We start from the raw sequence: 25,933 nt of genomic DNA on the forward strand, positions 1-25,933 counted from the left end.
ATGAGCAATGCTGATTGGCAGACGATATTTCTAACGCCTTGAGCTGAAGGAGTAATGGAAGAGCCGGCCGTGCGGTTCTAGGCGCTTCAGTCCAGAACCGCGTGACTGCTACAGTCACATGTTAGAATCCTGCCTCAGGAATGGATGTGTGTGATGTGCTTAGGTTTGTTATGTTTAAGCAGTTTTAAGTTCTAGGGGACTGATGAACTAAGATGTTAAGTCCGATAGTGCTCAGAGCCATTTGAACGATTTTGAAGTAATGGAAGAGACCGAAAAATATACCCCTTCACGTCTGGCATGGAGAGGGAATGGTTCAAATGGCTCTGAGCACTATGGGACTCAACTGCTGAGGTCATTAGTCCCCTAGAACTTAGAACTAGTTAAACCTAACTAACCTAAGGACATCACAAACATCCATGCCCGAGGCAGGATTCGAACCTGCGACCGTAGCGGTCTTGCGGTTCCAGACTGCAGCGCCTTTAACCGCACGGCCACTTCGGCCGGCGGCATGGAGAGGGGCCGTTCCGTTGTCGCTCTTGGAGCGAGAACACGTAACGAGAGCGTGTGCGCTCGTACGTGTACTCAACAAGCGAGGAACAAGTCTCTCCTCAGTACTTCACTGGCAGAGTACCTCTGTCGAGAGCGAATCGAAGTGTGACTCTATATTGTATCCTTGCGATTAAGCGTTGTTCACTGTGTTGGCCGCCACACTTGTGCGGTGTGAACGGACAGAGTTATAGTTAAACGCCTGCGAGCGTATTTTTGAGTGGCATCGCGGTGGACTGGTTATCTGACCGGTGTACCACGCCAACAGACGAGGGGCGAATAGGAGTCCTTGACTTCATCAAGGCGTAGGGAGTGATTGGCGAAGGTCAATCCAGATAGAACGAGAGTTATCTTATTTGTCAGCAGGGAGCGGCGCAGACAGCAGTCATCGCAGCTTACGGTATTGTGCGCTACAGCTCTTGCGAGCCCCATATTTCCTCCACAACAGTACACTTCACTGCATTTCACACGCGACAGTTTCGACCGTACTTAGCAACATTCTAACGGATAATAATTCAAGTTGAGTAGGCATGGCTCTCGGCCATTCTGCCAAGTCAATAATAATCTCAGACTTTGTACAGAAATTTCATTAGCGAATCCTATCCTTAAGAGGTAACTTCACATTCCGAGAAGAACCAGGAAATAACGTGTTAAGTTCACAACTAAAAGTGCCATTGTGATTTCTCAGAATTTTTGGAAAAAGGAATTTCGTTAGTTTCACGTTTTTCTTACACTAACTAGCACTACTCCAGTACCCAAGTATCCCACTAGTTACGTAAGAAATATTGTGAATTTTTGTGTCATTTCCTTACAGGGGACGACTCCAGAAGGTATTTATTGCCGCAAGTTTTTCAGGTATTTCTCTTTAGAATGTTAGGAGCGTCTGTCTGATTTCTGTAGTAGTGTGGGGGTGAAAATTGCATCTTGCAGGAGCCACAGGGTAAAGGGTACATCTCAGATTAATCCCACGCTCTCAGCATTGCTATAAAAATGGACGAAGCGAACTGCTTGGAGGTGTAATTTAAAACCAGTATTATGAAGAACGCAAATTGTGTATATAAGATGCTAAATCATGTATCAGTATCATCCTTCAGGCATCCAAGTTGCCAACCGAATTGCGAGTTTCCGTCAGACGCCAACAGAGGTGTGGCATCTGGCGGACCCAACGGTGTACGCATCCAGCGGCTCTGTACCACCAGCGCCCTCTGCCACCGCAATATAGCACGACCGGCAGCAGCCAGGCAGCCCACTCGTACTCCGAGCCTCATCATTATATGACGCTACAAAGACGCTGTCACGCCAGTGATACCATCGTTCATCTGTTAGTTCAGAGTGCATCATCTTTGTTGTTATTGTATCAGCTGGACTCTTTCTTGCAGCGTGGTTTGTATTGAGTCCCCATGCGGTTGGAGAAATATAAGTAAATCTTCTATTTACTGTGTTAACGTGTTCACTAATCATTTCTGCTGTTGTCCAGCTTCCCTGCGATGACAACTGCCACACTGGTCTGTAGCCCATCTCACCTTACCATTGTGTACAAAGCTGTACACAACAGAAACTTCAGGACAGGGGGAAAATAGAGCGCGAGGAAGATATGATGGCATGGTTCACACAAAATGTGAGTGATAATAGCAACTGGAGATGCACCGTGTCATGACATATAGCAAATTGTTTGCTAGTTTATGAATTCCTACATCTGCTGCAGCTAAATTGTTGAAGGCTACGTAAGATACCTTGATGCAGCGAGAAGTGGAAACACGTAACGCACCCAGGAACACTGTTGAAGATGATAGTTTTGATGATGCAAATGTCATGATGACGGGAGGCGTATGTTGCTTGGGCGTACTCATCTCTAAGTCTCTGAACACGGTACAATCACTCGTCAACGCTACTGTGAGATCGTTTTTCTTCCCGTGTACCTCTTTCCAACAGTGAATTGAGCCCTGACTTAATTTTTATGGATGGCAATGCGCGACCTCTTCGAATAGCGGAGAAGGAAGAATGAGTCGCCCTACCACAAAAACCCGTTACCAGCCATGTTCCCAGCATTTGAACATGTTGCAAGCATGCATTGCCTCAGTGGTGATCTCACACACGTTTAATAACCATGTACCGCCTTTAGCAACGTCCAGGGGACAATCATATTCCAGTTACTGCAATGCAGTTTTTGTCTGTGAATAAAAGTGTCTTTTGTTCTGCTATTGAGTATTTCTTTCAGTTACCTTCTGCAATATACAGCACCAAGTCTTTATATGCATTATCCAAGATTCATCGAGCTATGTTTCTTGGTAATGTCACATCATACCATAGTTAATTTCTTGCATAAGGTTTGCATGACAATCTGTGTTCGTTGGGTTGCCTGCCTGCAGTCGTGAACTGAATCGATGGAACAATACGGAGCGAATGATGCGTCTAAATGTTTAAAGCAAGTAGCGACATCCTTTGATGTCTGGATAGCCAACAATTGAGCACTGACATACCGAAGTATTACATGTAAGTGGGAGAAGCAGTCTGAATATTGGTTATCATAGTGTGTAACTCCTCACGAACAGGCTATGAAGGCTCAAAGGTGCCGACTGGCCGCAGTGTCATCTTCAGAACACAGGCGTCACTAGATGCGGATGCGGAGGGGCATGTGGTCAGCACAACGCTCTCCCGGCCGTATGTCAGTTTCCGAGACCAAAGCAGTTACTTCTCAATCAAGTAGCTCCTCGGTTTGCCTTGCAAGGGCATTTCAAGTAACGAGTGCACCGCGCTTGCCATCAGCGCTCGGCAGACCAGATGGTCACCCATCCAAGTGCTTGCCCAGCCCGACAGCGCTTAACTTCGGTGATCTGACGGGAACTGGTGTTACCACTAGGGCAAGGCCGTTGGCATCATAGTGTAGGGGTGTGTGAAAAATAAGGACTCATTTTACGTGCATTAAATTAGATCCTAAGAAAACGTATCAAATTTTCTGTGCTGAAGAATGCCGCTGGGTTGTGCAATAAACTCTTATTCGAAGGCAGAACGTGGTAGTAGCCATTTCACAATTCCCTAAGGCGAATGGCGCCCATAAAGATACAAAATAGGGCTGCATCGAATTCGCATTTGCTAGACCATGTGATGTAAACAAATTATTCGCTCATTGTGGATTGCTTGACAATGATTACAACATTATTTAGCAATCAGAGAACGCGTTCCCTTCTAGCATAATTGGTGGAGTGCTGAATATCATATGCGTTACTCACCATGTAGATATTCAGTGAGAGCAACTTTTTCTTCTTCCTGCTCTCTTCGCTTGATATTAGTCTCTTGTCAGATTTACATTTTAATTTCTATTGTCATTTCTTAGCTTCTTTCTACGTCTGATAAATTTGAGATGAATCGCAAGCATGGTGTTAAGGAAAAATAGTTCATGACTAATCTAGTTCATATTCTGAAGAATCTGAGAAACCATTTAACTATTTCCGATCACATTATTCTTCCCAAATACGTCGCTGGATACTATAATTTGTCAATTCCTGTCCTAATCATCAAGATTGTTGCATAATCGTATGATTCTGAGAAAAAAACGTCACCTGGGACCTATGAGAGAAGGTAATAAGACCAGGGCATTACTATAAAATGAAAGTTAATTCTACTCATGCTCTTTTAAATCACAATGCTTCAGCAACAATTAGGAATGCAGAAGAACGGATGACACTTCAAGCTTCAGCTGCTTCGGCTGAATATTTTATATATACAATTTTCAATTGGTTTAAATCAATGAGCAAGAGGAACAGAAATACTGCAGTGTATAATGCTGCATAATAAGACAAATACGATGGCGCTGTGCAGTTTCTCATGCTCTGGGAAATCTGGTCCGAGCAAATAATCCAGTTCTGTATTAGTCCAGTTTTAAGTCAATTCTGCGGCTCATTGCCGTGTCACAGACTGTTAACGGAAGCAGCGTTTACCATTATTCAAATGGCAGAAGTAGTTTTACATGTCAAAGAGAAACGAATTTGGAAATAAAAGTTGTCGCTTTAAGTTCTGGGCGGGGATGCATATGAAGCGACCAACGAACTCAGTCTTGTCACACAGTCACAGAGAAAACTGTGCATGTATTTTTGGCCTAAGATTGCATTTTTTTAAGGAAATATAGCCACGAGGCAGCGATTGACTCCATGACAAAATGTGGCAGTAAATATATACACATGAGAAGTGCCTATTTGTCTATTTTCAGAGGGACCCAACAGGGAGGCAATTTATTTCGTATATTTTTGGTTAATTGACTTAGTAGTTATGCAAGCGTAGAGACCGAGAATCTGGACAACGAACTCCAACATGAAAGGCGTTAACATGTAAACAGAAATATGCATTTATGTTTCAGTATCGTCTGCACTCGCCAAACGTGTCTCCCAGACAAACTGAATGGGCATCATCAGCTCACGGAACAAAAATTATTCTCCACAGTGCACGTGAATCCGCTACAGATGGAATAGCGGTCGAGTCCCGTGCTCAAACACGCACGTACTGCCTCTGCGTGAGCATAACCAGTACCTGTCAATGAGACATTTATCTTTCAAGTTGAGATTTTACCTAAATATTGGAAATGTAAGGACACGGCAGAATGGCAAAAAGGGGCATTTCGGTTTGGCAGTTACCATGGCCATACCGTATATGTAGTTGCTCTACTACTTGGTATTTCGCGGCGGACTTTCCAACGTTTCTACAAACAGTGGTGCAGCACACGTGGCCAAGAGACGCGTCAGAATATTGGTGGTCGGAAAAAGATCCCAACCGAGAGCGACTGGCGAAGCGTTTAACGGCTTGTGAATTAAAATCCCTTCCAATCCCGACAGGAAATGCTGCAGGCAGTGAGTGCGTGAAGGTCGCTCCCAGCCTGTTACCGAGTGAACATTGCGGCATGAACAGCAAACAATGAAGATTTGGAGTATGTCACGTCGCAAGAGGCCACTGCTCACACAGACATGTTAGCAACGTTCATCGGGGTGGAAAAATATGTGAACGGCTTTCTGAAGACTCGCCCACCCTATTGCGTTTCGACTGGCCCTCAAAGTCGACTGACTAACCCCATAGAAAACTTGTGGGACATGTTGTAACAGTGGGTAAAACGCAGTCATATTTAAAACGACAGCATAAAAAATTTTAGTTCATTGTTCACTTAACGCGCTAGGATGTCAAATGCGTACGTAATCCTGTTCTCTTCTTCATTAATTACAATTTAACAGTTCTGCCCAGAGCGCTCCTACAGCCATTCTGGCCCAAAATTGGGGTACTTTCCTCATTCAGGGCTTTATTTATGCTGGCACTCCTGTCTCTATTGTTGTGTGCTGCATAGAGGCCATGGCGCATATTACGAATTAAATGTTAGAGAGCTGCTCTGTCCACTGATACGTGTCACATTTGCACACGTCTTGTACAAATATTGTGCTTCATCCTTTCACAATGACTGGAAAAGAATTACACAAGCTGCAATATTAAAATACTGTGGCGACACAGATCAATAGAAGAAATGACGTACATTGAATGAAATAAGTTTTAAATACTCCCCTTGTCAGAAAAGTTCCAGGAGAGATGTTTTTAAATGTAAAGATCGAAGTTCCTAACTATGTAGTCCCTTTTGTAACTATACACGGCTGCCAACGATTCCGGAGGTGTTGGAAGCGAGCAGGGATACTATTAAGCTCATTTGTCGCAGCCCATTGCATAACTGCTATAGCTTAATGAAGGTTTCCTTTCAGTCGTCTTTTCTGTCACAAACAACAAAATGTTACAAGGCGCGAGGTTCTACGAATGAGGCGGATGTGGGATGGCAATACAGATTGCCTGGCCAGATACTCTGTAGCAGACAGAGCAGCATGGGCCCCTTAACTGTCATGCAGTAATAACTAGTCCTGAGAATACCACAAACTAGGGTGGTGACGTCGAATTGCTTGTTGCCAACGTTTCAAGAGTGCGATGTAAAGAGTTTGGCCTGTAGGAACATGGTCGTGGTAAACTAATCCTTAACTATTAAAGAATGTGATCAATATTGTCTTTGTTCTGGAAGTTATCATTTGACCTTTTTCGAAACTGGTGATCTAGTAAACCGCCACTCAGCACTTTGACCCTCCGCTTGAGGGTAATTTTGGTAGCACCAAATTTCATCCCCAGCAGCCGAGATGACTGGGTGTTTGTGTTGTCCTCATCACTTCATCATCATTCATGAAAGTGGCGAATTTAGACTGAGCAAAGGTTGGGAATGTGTACGGGAGCTGATAAACGCGCAGTTTAGGGCCCCACAAAGCTATCATCATCTCCCCCAGCAGTAATCTTTGACAGAAATGTGGGATCACGTCTGGCTCTATCCAGTAGTTCAGCAGAAATTCTTCGCCTTGCCTCTTTCTGTTCGTCTGTTAGTGTGTGAGCGATGAGTTTTACTTCAAGTTTTCGTTTCTCTAAATCTTCGCGAAAAATTTTATGTCACACTTCACGATTCAAATTAAGTTGTCCAGATATTGCAAGCACATTTACATGGCCGTCTTCTTGTAGTGACTGCCTTACACGCTTCACGTTTGCATTGGTGTGTCCTGTGGACGGGTGACCAGCTCTGGGATCGTCTAGCACTGAATCTCTACCTTCAGGAATCCTCTTGCACCATTCGAAAACATGATTTCTTCAAAGTGCCTCGCCTGCATATCCTTGTTCAAGCACTGTCCACGTTTTACTAGCAGTTTTCCCGAGCTTAACGCAGAGCTTAATGTTCACTCTTTGCTCACAATCGGCATCCATTTCGTCATCATAATTAATGAGCCAAGAACCCAAACAGTGTGTTGCTAAGCACAGTGATGCCACCTATTAAGTCTACGCGTTAACACGGCCAAGGTCATTTCAACGACACACACACACGCATCAGGTAACATAAAAACAACATTTGTTCTTTTTTATCATTGCAACCTCAGAAAAGAAAATACATGTTGTTTAACTTTTTCTGATAGAGAGAGTACATACTTTGTAACTATTTCTGCAGTGATCTTACATTCACGAAGAACAGGTTCCAACATCCCTTCCACTAACCCGTATTTACCTTTTCTGTATTATCGTTAAACCTCTAAGGCAAACGTCTGGATGGTCCCTTTGAAAAGGGCGTCATCATTTTTGAGTCCCATGCTAGTCCATTCCGATCTTAGGCTGCGTCATCTTACTTCTTTCCTTTACTAATCTTTTCTTAACTAATCATAGCAACCGTGTATGGATAACTTCCAAAGAATACTGTGTGCTACAAGAAAGTTGACAAAAAGGAACTTATTTACAGAGAACGAAGTTTACCTGATTCACGAACTCGTGGTGGACACAGCTTTATTTATATAAAGTTCTGTCGATTTGGCTAGAATGGCACCTACCAACAGAATAAAAACAGTATTCTGTAATATGTATGAGAACTTTAAAAAGCTGATATGGTGAGTAGCGTGGTGGTGTTATATTGTTTCGGTATAAGCAATATGACCTCCCGCCGCAATTAGTGTGTGTATCAAACTGCTGCACATTGAAATTTGTGGCTTATAATCCGCCGAACTTCACGGAACACAGAGCATCGGCTTACGCGTGTTAAACGCTGGCCGGATATTACTTGCTGGCACTATTAATGAAACGCTGCCTAGATCGGCTTACTACCTGTTGATACCAACATTTAAGTTCAGCTGGTGATGTGCGGTTTTAATAACAGCCTCAACACTCTGCGTCCCAGAAATCAAGGTTCTCACACTCTGCTCGTATGTTTAATGAATTTACGCAGATTTATTCACCGAAACCAGAGTACAGTTTCTTCAGTCTGGAACGTTGATAGCAATGGCCCATGTTTGCTGGGACATACGAACTTGCTTATTCGTTTATTATTATTTTCGATTATACCAATTTAAGAGAGCGTTTGAACTTGAATTCCTTTATGATGATTGTTTATGTTTTTTCTGAGCCCAAATTTTCTTCATGTGTTCACTGTGTTGTTTCTTTCGCTCCGCTGTCCATTTGCATCCTGGTCTCTTCTGTGTTGTGGTGTCAAATTTATGTTTTTTGTTTATGTTCCTGAATTCAGTTCAATTTTCTGCATCGTTTACTGTTATGTGTGCTTGTCTGAGGTCCTCTTCAACTTCTTTTATCCATTTAGTTTTTCCCCTGCCTGAGTTGATGACCTTAAGAATTCGCTTTGAAATTCTGTTTTCATTCATCCTGTGGATATGTCCGTAGAACTGCATTCTTCTTTTCCTTATTGTATCCGTAATCTTGTCTGTGTATTTATATAATTCTGATGTTGGTCTCTTCTTCCAGATTCCTTGCTCTTGTATCGGGCCAAAAATTTGCTTATTCGTTTATAATAGTAATTTTTTATTATTATTATTTTATGAAACGCGACGTCACCTTGTTCCATCATTCAGGCGTTTAAAGACATACGTTAAATATTCACAAATTAGTCTCCTTCGGCATCTGATCTGTCTCTCGTAAGCTTAACAAATCATAGCAACCAAGTATAGATAACTTCCAAAGAATACTGTTTTCATTCTGTAGGTAGGTGCCATTCTATCAAATCGACAGAACTTTGTATAAATAAAGCTGTGTCCGCCACAAGTTTGTGAATCAGGTAAACTTTGTTCTGTGTGTTCACATCAACTGTTTGTGTACTAGGTTTGTGTAGCGTAGATAAGGTATCACGGCGTGATTTAGCAACATACAAAAACCTCCAGAAACCCTGACACTTTGATCAATGTGCCAATAACTTTGTTGATAATCCAAATTGTGGGTTCGATACAGACCTGACTATCCTCCCGCCACTCTTTCCGCTCGCCGCCCAAGCAGCATCGTAGAGTATACGAGTAGTTCCAAATTAATTCCATAAATTTTGAAATGTGACTACAGAACTATCAAAATACGCCACTTGATTAACCATGACATAGTATCATTTGTTCCATTACATGGTAAAAGAAGTGACGTTTCCCCTCTGTAACCGTGCTAGTTTAATGATAGCGACACCATCACACAACTGCTCACGGTATTTTTGTGGGAGAATCCTTGGGACAGATGTTGCCTCATATATAAAAATTTGCTCTCCATGATCGACAACATCTGTTCGAAAACGAATCAAGAAGTATATTGTGGCCTGATAAATGAATCTATCTTAACAATGTTGACGGCGAAATTACCAAAAATGGATTTACCATTACAATTTTTGTCGCCCACGCAATTCATGAATCAGTGAGAGAGAGAGAGAGAGAGAGAGAGAGAGAGAGAGAGAGAGAGAGAGAGAGAGAGAGAGAGAGAGAGACTGATACCTTGTGTATTACCAGTCATTTTAATTGGTGAAATGAAGAGTACGCATGTACTATCAAGTTCCAAAGTATCTGAACGAGATGAACTGCGTTCCGCCTGGTTTGCATGCAGCTTAAAGAACCTAACTTTCTTGCAAGTCACCTAATAACTTCTCGAAATTGACATTTGGCTATACAAAATGGTTACAAGTGACTCCTAGAGGACACAGCTGTGTGTGGCAGTCAGTCCAGGTGTAATGTAATACGATGATACTGCATTTACCAGGAAACATGTCACTGGAGATGAGACAGTCCTTAACTAGTGTAAGCTCAAATTTGTTACTAGTGACGTTTCAAAAACGTCACGACTCTAATTACCAGTATCTGAGGCAACTAATACTCGGAGCTCTGTCACATGAATCATTCAGTAATCCCTAGTCGAAGCTAATTTCATTTGTCAATTGTAGATTTTGCAACAATATGTGGACATACTGAGTTCTACGACAGAGAGAGGTTAGCACACTGGACTAGCATCCTGGATGACGACGGCTCTAACCCACGACCAACCATCCTGATTCAGGCTCTCAGTGATTTTCCTAAATCGCTACAGGCAAAAGTCGGGGTGGTTCCTGTGAATAGGCCTGGCCGATTTCCTTCCCTGTCCTTCCCTAATCCGAGCATGTGCTGTTTCTAATGACCTGGTTGTCGACGGAACGATTAACACTAATCTACTCCTCCTCCGAAGTTCTACAATAATGCCAAGTAGTCTTGTTCTCTGAAAGGTTTCCCAATCATCGGTAAGTGGTTTTGCATAAACTAGCTAATGAATTAATCGCTCAGCGAAAACGTGATTGACAACGTCAAGGTGCGCTATGGAAATCTCAGCGTTAACAGCGTTGGAACTCTATGTCGTTCAAATAACGTTAACTTTACGTACATGTGTTTACTTTACCCTCACTGTAGCCCGCACACTGAAGCAGACGTAGATGATCGCCAGAGCCCGTTTGCTTACCTGAAAGAAGTAAAAAACAGCATGATGTACGAGCAAGCAAGAAACAACCATGAAAAAAATTTGAGAAGGATGTTGTTATAAAAATCTTTCAGTCCCTGTGGTATTCGACGGCAACAACAAATTACAAGTGACCGACATTAATTTTTCAGATAGATGCCAGCTATGAACTATTAAATACGAATAAAATATAACAAAGCAAGACAGTGATAGGAACTGAAGATGTTCTATATAAACGGCGGAATATAGACCAAGAAACTGAATTTGACGGCGTATAGTGGATGAATGGACAGTAACAGATTTCCAAATATTTTTCCATCGTATAAACCGATACTATGGCAAACTGTAGGACGATCGCTTACCATATACAAGGATAATTTCGTTTGAAGGAGGAACAGGCTCACAGACCTAGAATAATAATAACAGGCAGAAGAAGGGGAAGGAGAACAGGAACATTATTATTATTGTTATTATTATTATGATTGTGATGGTGGTGATTATGATGATGTTGGATTTATTCGTGGACTGAAACACAGGACAGGATAAAAATTTAGGCAACGTGACGGAATATTGACGAATAAGTGGCAACTTCTTTTCCATGTCCAGCAAAAGAGACCACAACTCTCATAAAACAATTAACTCCGAGCTCAAATTAAAGACCACACTTGAAATAAAACGTAAAATACAACATTTGTGTATGATTTTAATGGAAAGTTATGATAGCAGAAAGCAGGGACAACTGATTGTACACATCGCTTTCGCTAGACGTTTGTCGAATAAAACACACACAGTCGATGCAGATGTGGTTTCCACACAAGAAAGCTGAAGTTAAAATTTCAGCACTAAATTTCACTCTGTAATCGACAGATAGGATCGACAAACAGTAGAATTCCAACATAATTATTTAGGTAAACAGCATCAAAAGCAGTCGCGTTCTGCTAACTCCTCTTCAAACATAAACAGCTGTATCACTTAGGACCAAACATCTTAGAATTTCAGCAATACATACTTTCGTAATTGCAGCAATGGAACACTAACACAATAAACATTAGTATGTGTAAGGGATAGATATTGATGAAAACTTTAAGTGGATGAACTATGTAGAATACATGCCAAGGAAACTGGATTCAGTAACTTCTGCCATAAAAAATATCTGCCAGACTTAGAGAGACATAAACCGGTAAGCTAATATGTATTACACCTTTCCATACATTTCTGTAGTACGTGATATTTGAAGGTTACTCATCAGTTATGCTAAATTTATTCATTTAATAAAACAAAGTAGTCAAAATGCTGATTCTGATTCATATACGTACATCTTTAAAGTAACTGGTTAAACAATTGGGAACATTAATCAACCTCAGGAAACGTTACCTTTATTTGGTGATAAAATATACTTGCCACCTACACCTTGCAATCTAACCGTAACAGGTATATAAAAGCAGTGTTAGGAAGAAAAATAAAATTGATTACCCTCTAGTTAATCTAACATTGTCACAGAAATGAGCGAAATACGTAAACACAAGACTAATAATTTACCACGTAAAATATGTTGTTATTTGCGAGACTCTTCTTTTTTTTTGCATTAGCTCCTTCTATAGCGTACAGAACTTCTTGAACAAAAGTAGGAAGTCAATTATTAAATGTTGCCATATTATAATGATTTCTTTTTGGCAATGAGTACGAAATTTTTCTTCAATGGACACATTCCAAATGGCAACGTTAATCGTAAATATCGAAGGATCGATGAAACACACAGAACACTGAATAAAACTAAGTTTGTGTTCCCGTTAGTATGTATCATTCTCCAAAACAGAGTTATGATAGTGTATTCTGATTCAAGGGAAGAGTGTGGTAAGATTCATGCAAACTGGAGCGCACTGTTCGATTATCCGAGGAAACATCATACACTGTTAAGTTAGTTTCGAAGGATAGTTAGATAAAGATCAATATAATGGATAAAGTAAGATCCTGTGTCTAATTTTTACCATCGGTAAATCCTCACCAGCCTCAGATATTGTACTGATCCTCGAATAATTGGCCATAGCATGTTTTTAACAAGATGAGGCATGTGCTGCTATATACATGACTTCGTATTGTGTATCTTAAATACTGTTCAAGTATCTACGTTACTTACATTGTGCCACTGAAGACAAGCATGTGACTAGGTAACGGTCTGGCAATATAAAGACTGTTAAAAATATATATAAGCAGCCAGTGCCGAATCTTAGTCGTCGTCGTCAGCAAAGATCCACACTGAGTACCATGCTTTGCTTCCACTGTCCTATGCCAGTTTGTAAATTAGCCTTCACCGAACCTAAAAATTTACGGATGCAGTTCACTGTTCTGCAGGATATATTTTGTGAGCAGTGGAGGAAAGCACAAGCGAGGCGGAAAAACAGGAAACAGATCATTACTTTGACCCAGTGAAAAGTATATACACAGGGTAAGTTAATTCAAGTTTCATAGGAAAATACGAGGGCTGTCCAGAAAGTAAGTTACGATCGGTCGCGAAATGGAAACGACTATGAAAATCCGATAAAGCTTTGCAAAGATGTGTTGGGCAGTGTCTCTAGTATGACTCTAGGTAGGATTATGTCGCTCTTTTCATTCCTGAGCTCTTAGTGAGCGCGTAAAGATGTTATAGAAAATAGTGTCTCCCGCCAAGTACGAGGGCCTGGTGAGAATTTTCCCCCGAAGCTATACAACCAACATTACATAACTGTCGTGCGGTTTGTTCTTCAAGACAATTCTCAGCCTCATTCTGCACGGGCAATGAAGATGTTCCTGCATCGTTTCAATTGGAAATGTTTGGTTACCCACAATACAGCCCGTAATTGTCTCCCACTGAGTTTCATCTCTGCTCAAACGAACCGCTGGCTATGAAGACAACATTTTGGCACAGACAACGAGCTTTAGGCCAGCGTAGAGAATTGGCGGAAAGCACTGGCGGCTGCCTTCTATGATGAGGGTATTGGAAAGTTAGTACAACGCTACGACGAATGTCTGAGTCAGAACGGCGTCTACGTAGAGAAGTAGCTGAAAGGTGTAGCTAACTGTTACAAATGGAACATTTCTGATTTTCACTGTGATTTTCACTTCGCGATCAATCGTAACTTACTTTCTGGACAGCCCTCGTAGTATATTGAACCAGAGTAGGTCAAATGTAGTATCGATTGTGTTGTAGCGTCGCTGCTCAACACCGATCGCTGATTCAAGGTGGTGTGGGCAATGTGTTAGAGCAAGTTTAGGTCGAGAAATGTATGGAGGTTTAAAGTTATTGACATTTTACATTCTCGCAGCTGAATTATATTTACATTCTCGAACTGAAGAAAGTTCAGTACAGGGCAAAGCGCGTAAGTGACGAGATAAAATACACGTTCACCCGCCATTGTCATTCTAACAGTTGTGCCACATTACAGTCAGTTACGTAATTTCAATCATTTTTCAAACGTACATGTTCTGCTTGGCGACAACTTTGTGCAGGTCGAAATTCTTTTTGGAAGCTTTTGAAATAATACAGACGGGGATACGTTCTGCTCTTTGTTACTTAATAAGTGTAGTTATTCCTAACAGGTCAACGACAAACTTCTCTTTATTTCTTGTCTATTTATTTGTTCTTTGCGCATCATGCCGCGTAAAGCGATTAACAGTAGTACGCGTAGCTCAGTCATGGACAATGCCGAAAACTCGCATTTGCAAAATAACTCTGTTGTAATGAATACCAATTCCGACAATACTGCAATGGAGACAGTGCATCACTCGATAGCCAATGAAAGTGCATCTTCAGTGCCAAACACTCAGACTATCTTGAATTTTGCTTTACCTACCAATGTCGCAATCTGTCAGCACATGCCACAAATGGGGAAGCCGCTGAAACACATACTTCCCATGTGCGAAATTTGCACTCTGATAATTTACCTTTAGAATACAATCAAAACTACAATACCCAAACCTCAACAGACATGTCATATGCTGACACTGTTTAACAGTTTATGCAAAGTACTTTAAACACTTATGTTTTCTGTGGTTTAGCTGGGTCCACGATGAGCCATGTCAGACAGAAAGACTGGAACCCCCTAGGATTTCCAGCTTACCTTGCAGAGGAGAAGAAGGCGAGGGAGACAAAGTCCCTACTTGCAGCAGGTACAATTCCACAGCCAAAGAATTATTTTGCCCGGGCGCCTAGTAGTTTTTCGCTTAATACACTCTGTGCAATAAAGGGTCCAGGCTCCGAGCCAAAGAAATCTCACTATGTGCTGCGACGAGCGCCTACGCTGTAGCAAAATCATGGTTTATTTAAGCTGTGACGTGAGGTCAAAGCAGATTTCGGAAGAACTTTGTTTTTCGCCGACGCGTGGCTTCCCTGGAACGTTGTGGAGGTGGAAATTCACCACCGATACAAATCTCTACATTCTGCGAGGTACGACGCAGCTGCATTATGTTCAAGAATTCTTTTTTGTCTTATTAAAGCATTGGGCCGACTTTCTGGCGATACTTTACTTGTGGAGAACACCCTCTTGTCACCCTCTTGTCTAAAAATAAAATTAACAGGGCTCCCATTTTTTAATCTTAAAAAAAAGAGGAGAAGGAGAATTTAGGACACCAGTTTCTTGGAAATTCAGACGTGGAGACTAATGTACTGACTGGTGTTCTTAACTGAAGAGTTCGAGTGCAACATGGAACTGTTTAACAACTTTTTGCTTGGGAATTAAACGACTGGTTTATACTGGAAAACTTTTTCTTCTTGGGGAATTATTATTTTTTTAAATATAAATACACTATTGGCCATTAAAATTGCTACACCAAGAAGAAATGCAGATGATAAACGAGTATTCATTGGACAAATATATTATACTAGAACTGACATGTCGTTACATTTTCACGCAATTTGGGTGCGTAGATCCTGAGAAATCAGTACCCAGAACAACCACCTCTGGCCGTAATAACGGCCTTGATACGCCTGGGCATTGAGTCAAACGGAGCTTGGATGGCATGTACAGGTACAGCTGCCCATGCAGCTTCAACACGATACCACAGTTCATCAAGAGTTGTGACTGGCGTATCGTGACGCCGCCATTGACCACACGTTTTGAATTGGTGAGAGATCTGGAGAATGTGCTGGCCAGGGCAGCAGTCGAACATTTTCTGTATCCAGAAAGGCCCTTAAAGGACCTGCAACATGCGGTGGTGCATTATCCTGCTGAAACGTAAGCTTTCGCAGGGATCGAATGAAGGGTAGGGCAACGGGTCGTAACACATCTGAAATGTAACGTCCATTGTTCAAAGTGCCGTCAATGCGAACAACAGGTGACCGAGACGTGTAACCAATAGCACCCCATACCATCACGCCGGATGATACGCCCGTATGGCGATGACTAGTACACGCTTCCAATGTCAGTTCACCGCGATGTCACCAAACACGGATGCGACCATCATGATGCTGTAAACAGAACCTGGATTCTTCCGAAAAAAAAAAAAATGACGTTTTGCCATTCGTGCACCCAGGTTCGCCGTTGAGTACACCATCGCAGGCGCTCCTGCCTGTGATGGAGCGTCAAGGGTAACCGCAGCCATGGTCTCCGAGCTGATAGTCCATGCTGCTGCAAACGTCGTCGAACTGTTCTTGCAAACGTCCCCATCTGTTGACTCAGGGATCGAGACGTGGCTGCACGATCCGTTAGCCATGCGGATAAGATGCCTGTCATCTCGACTGCTAGTGATCGAGGCCGTTGGGATCCAGCACGGCGATCCGTATTACCCTCCTGAACCCACCGATTCCATATTATGCTAACAGTCATTGGATTTCGACCAACACGAGCAGCAATGTCGCGATACGATAAACCGCAATCGCGTTAGGCTGCAATCCGGCCTTTATCAAAGTCGGAAACGTGATGGTACGCATTTCTCGTCCTCACACGAGGCATCACAACAACGTTTCACCAGGAAACGCCGGCCAACTGCTGTTTGTGTATGAGAAATCGGTTGGAAACTTTCCTCATGTCAGCACGTTGTGGGCGTCGCCACCGGCGCCAACCTTGCGTGAATGCTCTGAAAAGCTAATGATTTGCACATCAAAGCATCTTCTACCTGTCGGTTAAATTTCGCGTCTGTAGCACGTCGTCTTCGTGGTGTAGCAATTTTAATGGTCAGTAGTGTATCATTGGCCAGCACTTGGCAAAGCCTTTCTCACTGGCACACGAGAATTGTGGGGACTTACAGAGAGGAAACAGTAGTCAGCTTAGGTAGAGAGCACTTCTGCTGCAGGTTTTGAAGAGGGCACCTGGTCTGTAGAGTAGGGAGAGAGAGAGAGAGAGAGAGAGAGAGAGAGAGAGAGAGAGAGCGGATCTTCCCAGAGTCGGTAGCTAATGTACTACAAAGGATCACAGCGCTCACAGCTTACTTGAATGCTGAATACGATGGTGGATCACAGCTCATCGGGCAGCGTATGAGACTTGCTCAGCGTCTGTAGACGCATTATTAGGATCAGATAGGTTCAACGACTCTGATGTTTTTCCCAAGTAACTGAGGCCCATTAATGACTTGATTGAAGATCTCATTCTCATATTGTCGTTTTTCATTCGTCTGGTGCAATCTAGCAATCACTGTGCGCCCATCGCGGATTTGGTTTCCCGTCACTCATTTGTAAAATAATGTTTTGTCACATTTACCTAAACATCCCGTCTTTGCTAGGTTATGTAAGGTTAGGTTAGAAACATTCCTTGTTAGTAATTGTCAGTTTTCGTGTCTCCTGCATTTTTCAACATCGTGTCTAGCCTACGATTATTTCTTGTTCATGTACATGTCAGTAGGGGAACTTCATAATGAATGGGGGTCAATCTGGGCCAGTGTTCCACTTCATAATCAGATGATCCCCCTATTTATCTTGTGTGACTTGGAACACCCATCATTGCTAGGGCCACCACTGTCCTATTAGTTATCCATTGTGCTACAGTCTTGTTAATGCTCATGAACCTGTGCGGAGTGAACTGAGTATCGGCCACTCCAACAGATGCCTATCATTCTGACATCCACAGAGGCTTGTCAGGATCTCAGATGACCCCTACACAATACTCCTCAGACACTACCAATCTGCCATCATTTACTCTTTAAGATAATTCGTATGAATCTACTTTTCATCAAAATAAGGGAGAAGGTTGGACCCAATGTGGGGAGGGGGGGGGAGGGGGATGGCCGTTCTCAGCCATTAGAATTTGAGAGCCATATAGCACCATAACCGTGTGGCAATTGCAGGAAGGTGTCACCCAGAACCTCTCAGGTAAACATAGGAATCTCGATATTGCGTTTTCTCGCAATCTCGTTTTGTATGGTTTCGAGACCCTCTGATTTAAGAGAAGTCCTCACCTCGTGTAATTATTACATATTTGCAAAACAAATTGTGTTGAAAGAGTGGTTACTTAACGACAGGTTCCTTCGTTGATGACTGATTTCTGGGAGACCGTTGTCAAATCACAACTACTTTTACGAGATTGCTTCCTCGCGGGCACAATAGCCAGTCCTTATGCCCACCGCTGTTGCAACTAACACTTCTCCGTGTTTTTTTATTAAAAATGTTGAATACAACTGAAATAAACAATGAATCATGATTTTAAAAAAAACGCCATTTATAATCAGTACTCAGTATTATTATTATTATAAATTATTATTATTATAAATTATTATTATTATTATAATTATTACTATTATAATAATTATTATTATAATAATAATTATTATTATAATAATTATTATTATAATAATAATAATTATTATTATAATAATAATAATAATTATTATTATTATAGTATCTTCCTGTTTTTATTTTTTCTTGCGGTTTTGTCCCGCAACGGCTCAGGGTCGGTCACTAAAGGATTGGTTATTTTTATTTTAGGAGGTGACCAGATGCCGTTTCTGTTGCCACCCCTTTATTCCAGCTGCGAAAGCATGTGTACCTCAGCTTTCTGCGTGTAGTGTTTTTCAAGTGAGAGAGTGAGAAATTTTTCTGTATCTTTCGGGGCGCAACAGTTTCACATTCAGCAAACCAGTCGCTTTGAGTCCTATCCTACTTTCTACTTCCCAAATGCTCTAATAGCTGCTCGCATAATACTTTCTTCATTTAAATGCCACATATTTTCGGTGCTGTGTGCAGTTATCAATTGCCCAAGATTCAGTTTGATTCCAATATCTTCTCTGTACCTCATATGTATCGCATCACTGTGATATCTACGGGAGTTAATGACACGACGTTGGTTGGTTGGTTGGTTGGTTTGGGGTGTAAAGAGATCAGATTACAGGGTCGTCAGTCCCTTTTTCCTGACGCAAGCAAGGCTCAAGGTGCAAAAACACCCAACACCACACCTAAAAAGAAAACGAATAGAATGAACAAAAAATGGGGAAGACGTACACCACTAGGAAAAGCGGAATAAGGTACTACAACCATAGAGCAGATGGTGTGGGCTCGCTGATCACAATAATAAAAGAGGATGAGCCAGCCACTCAGCAACACATTAAAATGTCCACCCCAAAAGGACAAGCCGAGATGAACACATGTAGGGAATAGACGACCACCAAGACAAACAAATGCAAAGAAAGTGCGACAGCGTTAAAATGGAGTGAGTGTGGCGACCTCAGAGAGAAGTCTAAATGCTCACCCCTCACGGATAAAACGTAGAACTAAATTTGCTGTTGAAGCATTGTCGCCCAACACTGAAGGTAGGATGCTCTGAAGGTTAAAAGTCCGCCACAGAGCGGCTAAAAGTGGGCAGTCCAGCAAGATATGGAGTACAGTCATATGTGAGCACAGTGAGACCCAGATGGGTCCTCACGACGGAGGTGGTAGCCATGTGTTAGCCACGTATGGCCAATGCGGACCCGGCAGAGAACCACAGAGTCCGTGCGAGAAGCCCACATGGATGTGTACCAAACATTCGTAGTCTCCTTAAGGGCACGCAGTTTGTTGTGTGTACTGAGATGATGTAATTCCGTCTCTCAAAGCCGAAAAACCTTGCGGCGTAATAATGATTGCAGGCCAGTTACAGGGATGCCAGAAGAGGTTTCAGTGCAGCCTGTCGGCAAGTTCATTTCCTGGGATTCCGACGTGGCCTGGGGTCTACACCTACACTGGACCGTTCCAGGGCATCGATTGACTCCTAGTGGTTGCTACCGAAGGATGGTGGGTGTAGCATTGATCGATAGCTTGTAGGCTGCTCAAGGAGTCAGTACAGAGAAGCAACGACTCGCCATCGCATGAGCAGATGCGCGTAAGAGCACGGGAAACGGCCGCCAGCTCTGCGGTGAACACGCTGCACACATCTGGCAAGGAATGCTGCTCGATATGCACTCCATGAACACACGCAAAGCCAAAGTGACCATCAGCCATCGATCGGTGTAAACCACTTCATGGTCCCAGTACATGTCGAGAATCGAGAGGAAGTGGCAGCAGAGAGCCGTGGGGTTAATTGAGTCCTTAAGACCATGTGAAAGGTGCAGTCGAAGCTTCGGCCTAGGTGTACACCATGGAGGTGTACGTGAATATACGTGGGAAAGGCAAGGACTCTAGACAGAAGAGATCGGATGCGAACCGCACTCGTAAGCCCTGACCTTCTGCCTCCGATGCGGGAGATAAACCGCCGTGCGTGGGAAAAGGAGTCGGTAATTCGGATGCTCACGAGAACTACGAATGTGTGCAACGTAACTCGCGAACAACCTTCAAAAGAGGGACTCCGGCCTTAACCAGTACGCTAGTCATCAGGCTCGTCCTAGAAGCTGCTGTTGCCAGACGAACACCACAAAAGTGCACTGGGTCGAGTAAACGCAACGCTGAGGGCGCCACCGAACCATAAATTAGACGCCCATAGTCAAGGTGGGACTGAACAAGGGCTCTGTAGAGCTGCTGCAGTGTAGATTGGTCTGCACCTCAGTTGGTGTTGCTCAGGCAGCGGAGGGCATTGAGGTGCTGCCAGCACTTCCGCTTCAGTTGACGAAGATGAGGAAGCCACGACAATCGCACGTCGAAAACCAGTACTAAGAATCGATATGTCTCCACTACCGTCAGTGGATCGTCATTAAAGTAAATTTCTGGTTCTGGATGAACCGTACGACGCCGACAGAAGTGCGTGACACACGACTTTGCGGCTGAAAAGTGGAAACCGTGGGATGGAGTCCATGACTGCGACTTGTGGATGGCTCCTTGTAGGCGCCGCTCGCCAAGACCAGTACTGGAGGAGCAGTAGGAAATGCAGAAGTCCTCTGCATACAGAGAAGGCGAGACCGACGGCCCGACAGCTGCTTTTAGACCGTTAATGACCACTAAAAATAGAGATACACTCAATACAGAACCCTGCCTGACCTCATTCTCCCGCATATGGGAAGAACTATGGGAGGCACCAACTTGGACATGGAAAGTTGGGAGCGACAGGAAGTTTTGGATAAAAATCGGGAGCGGGCTCCGGAGACCCCAGTCATATAATGTGGGAAGGGTAAGATGTCGCCAGATCGCGTCTTAAGCTTTCCGTAAATCAAAAAAGACGGCAACCAGGTGTTGGCATCTTCGAAAGGCTGTTCGGATAGCACACTCCAGGGAAACTAGGTTATCAGTGATAGAGCGACTCTGGCGGAATCCGCCCTGGCATGGATCCAGTAGGCCACGTAATTACAGGACCCAACACAACCGCCGCCTTACCATACGTTCGAAAAGCTTACAAATAACGTTAGTGAGGCTGATGAGCCGATAGCTAGCCACATCAAGCAGCTTTTTCCGGGTTTGAGCAGTGGAATGATAGTGCACTCCAGCCATTCCGATGGAAAGATACCATCGCACCAGATCCGGTTGAAGATGACAAGGAAACGTCGCTTGTAGTCGGACGAGAGATGTTTGATAATTTGACTGCGGATCTGATCTGGCCCAGGAGCTGTGTCAGGGCAATGTGCAAGAACGCTGAGGAAATCCCACTCTGAAAGTGGAGCATTGTAGGGTTCACTGTGACGTTCAGTGATTGAGAGGGCTTTCCTTTCCATACGCTATTTGAGGGTGCGAAATGCTGGGTGACAATTCTCTGACGCGGAGGCTAGAGCATAGTGCTCAGCACAGTGCCCAGCAATTGCTTTTGCTTCGGTAGATAACACGCCACTGATGTTAATGCCAGTAACACCTGTCTGGGTCTGGTACCCACAAACACGTATGGCACCCAATGGTCGAGACGTACCTCCCTGAACACTCCTGTTTCCATTATTTTATAAGCTAGCGAAGAATGCCACTTATGTCGCTGTAGAGCTCGCCGACGCTCTTTAATGGCATCAGCGATTTCCAGAGACCACCAAGGTACTGAATTTCGCCGGGGGAGGGGGGGAGGGGGGGAGGGAGGTCACACTAAAGAACAAGGGGTCGTGATTTCCGCCACAGGAACGATCGTTCTAGTGACCTGCTCAACTACTACATCGATGGTACCATGTAGGGGAGATTCAACGGTGACGGCAGAGGTCACAAGGTCCCAGTATGCCGATCTTGCTGGGGGAGTGACAGCAAGATGGGATAGTGGTCACTACCACACAAGTCTTCGTGGGCTCTCCAGTGGACAGATGGGACAAGTCCTGGGCTGCAGAGGGATAAATCAATGACCGAGTAAGTGCCATGAGCCACAATGAACTGTGTGGAAGCCCCAGTATTTAAGAGGCAGAGGTCGAGTTGAGAAAGGAAAGTTTCGACTCTCTACCTCGGCCAGTAAGCACAGTGCCACCCCACAAGGGGGTTATGAGTATTAAAGTCTCTCAAAAGTAGGAAAGGTTTGGGGAGTTGATGAATCAGTGTAGCCAATGCGTTGAGGGTTACTGCACCATCTGGAGAAAGATATACGTTGCAGACAGTTATTTCCTGCATCGTTCTTATCCTTACAGCCGCAGCTTCAAGAGGGGTTTGAAGCGGCACAGGTTTACTGCACACTGAGTTCAGGACATAGACACAAACTCCACCTGACACACTATTATAGTTGCTACGGATCTTGTAATATCCACTATAGCCGCAAAGGACAGGGTTCATCATTACCAGGAACCAGTTTTCGTGGAGGGCAATGCAGGAAGCAAGAGTAAAGCGTAATAGTTGGCACAGCTCAGCCCAGTGGTGGAAAAAACCGCCACAATTCCACTGGAGGATGACGTTATCGTGAGGCTGGGAAGGCATGAAGCATCCAAGGAGGCAGATTACGCCTCAGGGTCACCGACTGCCACTGATTGAGTATTTTTATCCATTCCTATAATGGATGAGACATCAGTGAGAGCCAGGTCTTCAGGGGATGCTTCATCCACAGGTGCAGAACTGGTATGGAGTGGTGGTGTTGGGGCAACCAGAGGGTCCTTTTTCTTAGCAGACTTCTTTGTTTGCTTGCCCTCTCGCTTCTCTTTATGGGCTTGCTGGGAGGACTTATCTGAAGTAGCTTCTGGCATGGAGGAATACCATGAAGCTCTTCGTCCACCAGCTTTTGGCTCCTTTAGCCACTGGCGAGTGTCTGCTGCGGCAGAAGTGGAGACCTTGGGAGAGAGGGCCCCAAGGGACCCATTCCCCACTAGAGGAGCCAGAGGAGGCTGTTGCTTCCCTGGCTGGAGGGAGGGGGTGTCCCATTTTTGGAGGCCTTGCTCCTGAAGTAGGTAGTTTGGGAGCAACAGAAGGAGATTTCCCCCCTACCACGAAGGGCGCAAATGTATTCGTAGCACTGAGTGTGGTATTACTGTTACTTGTGATAGTGATGATAATGTAGCTGCAGCATATGTGAACGTCAACCGAATGGGATGTAATCGTTCAAATTTACGTTTAGCCTCTTGGTAAGTCAACTGATCCAGGGTCTTGTACTCCATGATTTTGCGCTCCTTTTGGAGTACTGTGCAGTCTGGCGGGAATGGGGAGTACTGCTCTCCACAGTTGATACAGGTGGGAGGAGGCGCACAGAGAGTATCTGGATGTCGCGGACGTCCGCAGTCTCGACATGTGGCGTTAGAAGTGCAGCGCGAAGACATGCCCGAATTTCTAGCACTTAAAGCACCACATAGGGGGAGAGACGTATGGTTTAACGTCAAGTCTGTAAACCATCACCTTGACTTTTCAGGCAATGAATCACCCTCAAAGGCCAAGATGAAGGCATTGGTAGCAACCCTGTTGTCTTTGGGTCCCCTGTAGATGTCCCAGACGAAATGAACACCCTGCCGTTTTAGACTGGCGCGGAGCTAATTGTCAGATTGCAAGAGGCGGTCGTGATGGAAAATACCCCTGCACCATGGGGAGTGACAGAAACAGGAATATCACCCAGCCAATCACAACTGAGTAACAGCCGGAATTGGGCTGGGGATGCTGTCGAAATCAAGACTTCACTACTTCTCGTCTTGGACAGTGCTGTCACTTCCCCAAACTTATCCTCAAGATGTTCAAAAAGATTGAGGCTTCGAACGTAGAAACGAGTACCTGTCCATTCTGCTGTCAACTAAATACTGAGGTGAATATGGCTCTCTTCTTTCTGTAGCCCTATGTTCCTGTCATGGAATAGCGAGGGAGGGAAAGGATTTAGGGTCATATCTGTCAGCATTTTATTTGATCTTTCCCTTCTTAGAGACTGCTCTGCCGTACAGTCACCAGCAAGAAAAGACTTAGTCCACTTCATTGCGGGTCATCCGCCCTAAAACCACCCACTCTGACCAAGGGTTCTCCCCATGGGTGCCATCCATTCACAGCAAAGGCCACCTGACATGATGGCCATTGACACGAGTCCTGATTCCCCAGGAAGACAGGCATCTACTACTTGGTATACGTGGGAAGTTTGCAGCTCAGGCATCAGCATTGCGGTACTTGTGTTGTCAGGGGGCTACCACCAAATGGGTGCATGACAGCCCCACCACAACGGACTGGTTACCGTGCTGGATATTGGGTGCAGAGAAATCCAAGACTGTCATAGGGGTGGAGGAGGACAGGAGACAATGGAAGAAGATGACACGCCCCGGAAAGTGTCCTCACCCAAATAGCTGAATTGCAGGTGGAGATGCAAAGCCATGACAAGAGGGTCAGGAGATCAATCTAAGGGCACTATGGATAACTCGTGGACCACGTAGGGCGTCCTTCCTCATATGGCCCGCACGTCTGTAGAATTTTGAAAGTGGCAAGTCAAACCATAAAATGCGACCTGAACTTATAGGGCCAAGAAGTGAGAGACTCCTTTTAGTCGCCTCTTACGACAGGCAGGGATACCTCGAACCTATTCTAGCCCCAGACACGCAGGGGGTGACACTACATAAGTCACATCTTCTAGTTATGGAGAAGTCGACCTGATGCCAATGGCCTGAACGTAAGTGTTTCTATACGGCTCTGTTCCGGAAGTGTCTGTGACGCAATGAGAAAGCGATGTGCAAAGTTCCACGTACTCCCAATCCTGGAACTGAAGTCTCGCATTAACATGAATTTATCTGATCTGAGTTTATCTGATCGACGAACATTCTCCAAGCAATTCTGCAGATCTTCGTAAGACTTGTCTTTGATTTCAGGTGGCGCTTTCATAGTGGGAGCATATGGTGAGATCTCTGTGATGGGGCCTGATTTTTTCCTTCATCTCAAAGTTGTTAATCGTTCAGAACTAGATTTTGGTTGTTTGCGGAAGCTAAGAAGACGGTTTCGTACTGCAGAGACAACTCCATGTTCACGTCTTTCTCCAACATCTCCCCATTTCCAGAAAACCGTGTAATTATCTTCATGCAGAGACGCAGGGTGCCTTCCCCTGAGAGACAAGTTCTGTAATGCAGCCACATCAATGCAAAGACGCAGCTGTTCTCTGTTGATTATGGCTGTTGTTCTGACTACAGGGGCAGCATCTGTGTATCATGTCAAGTCTGGGTAACATAGTTCTGACATTCCAGGTGGCAGATAGTGTTACTGAATTGTCGGTTTTGTTCGTATGAGCTACCTTATGGTTGTTTTTCCAGGTGCCTCAGTAACCCATCTTTTATCACGCATTACGAGATTCTTGTTGCTCCATACCCCATAGAAGCACATGGTGGGGGACGGACTAGTGCGTTACTGACTGGGGGCTGCCCAGCTTCAGGCGGGCGATAACCAGTCAATTAGCCGTCAATTAGCCACTGA

General features: G+C 44.0%; 1 protein-coding gene and 1 pseudogene across 1 annotated transcript in view; one reads left to right on the plus strand and one right to left on the minus strand.

The window, feature by feature from the left end:
* LOC124620102 (vicilin-like seed storage protein At2g18540) overlaps positions 1–25,933 on the plus strand; it is a 114,898-nt gene that overhangs the window by 63,436 nt on the left and 25,529 nt on the right. Inside the window, exon 3 of the mRNA XM_047146770.1 lies at positions 25,774–25,892. Coding sequence (XP_047002726.1) covers positions 25,774–25,892 — 119 coding nt within the window. The remainder of the gene's footprint in view (positions 1–25,773; positions 25,893–25,933) is intronic.
* LOC124620791 lies at positions 3,304–3,421 on the minus strand (annotated as a pseudogene).

The sequence above is a fragment of the Schistocerca americana genome, chromosome 6 (assembly GCF_021461395.2).
Source record: "Schistocerca americana isolate TAMUIC-IGC-003095 chromosome 6, iqSchAmer2.1, whole genome shotgun sequence".
Classification (NCBI taxonomy): domain Eukaryota; kingdom Metazoa; phylum Arthropoda; class Insecta; order Orthoptera; family Acrididae; genus Schistocerca; species Schistocerca americana.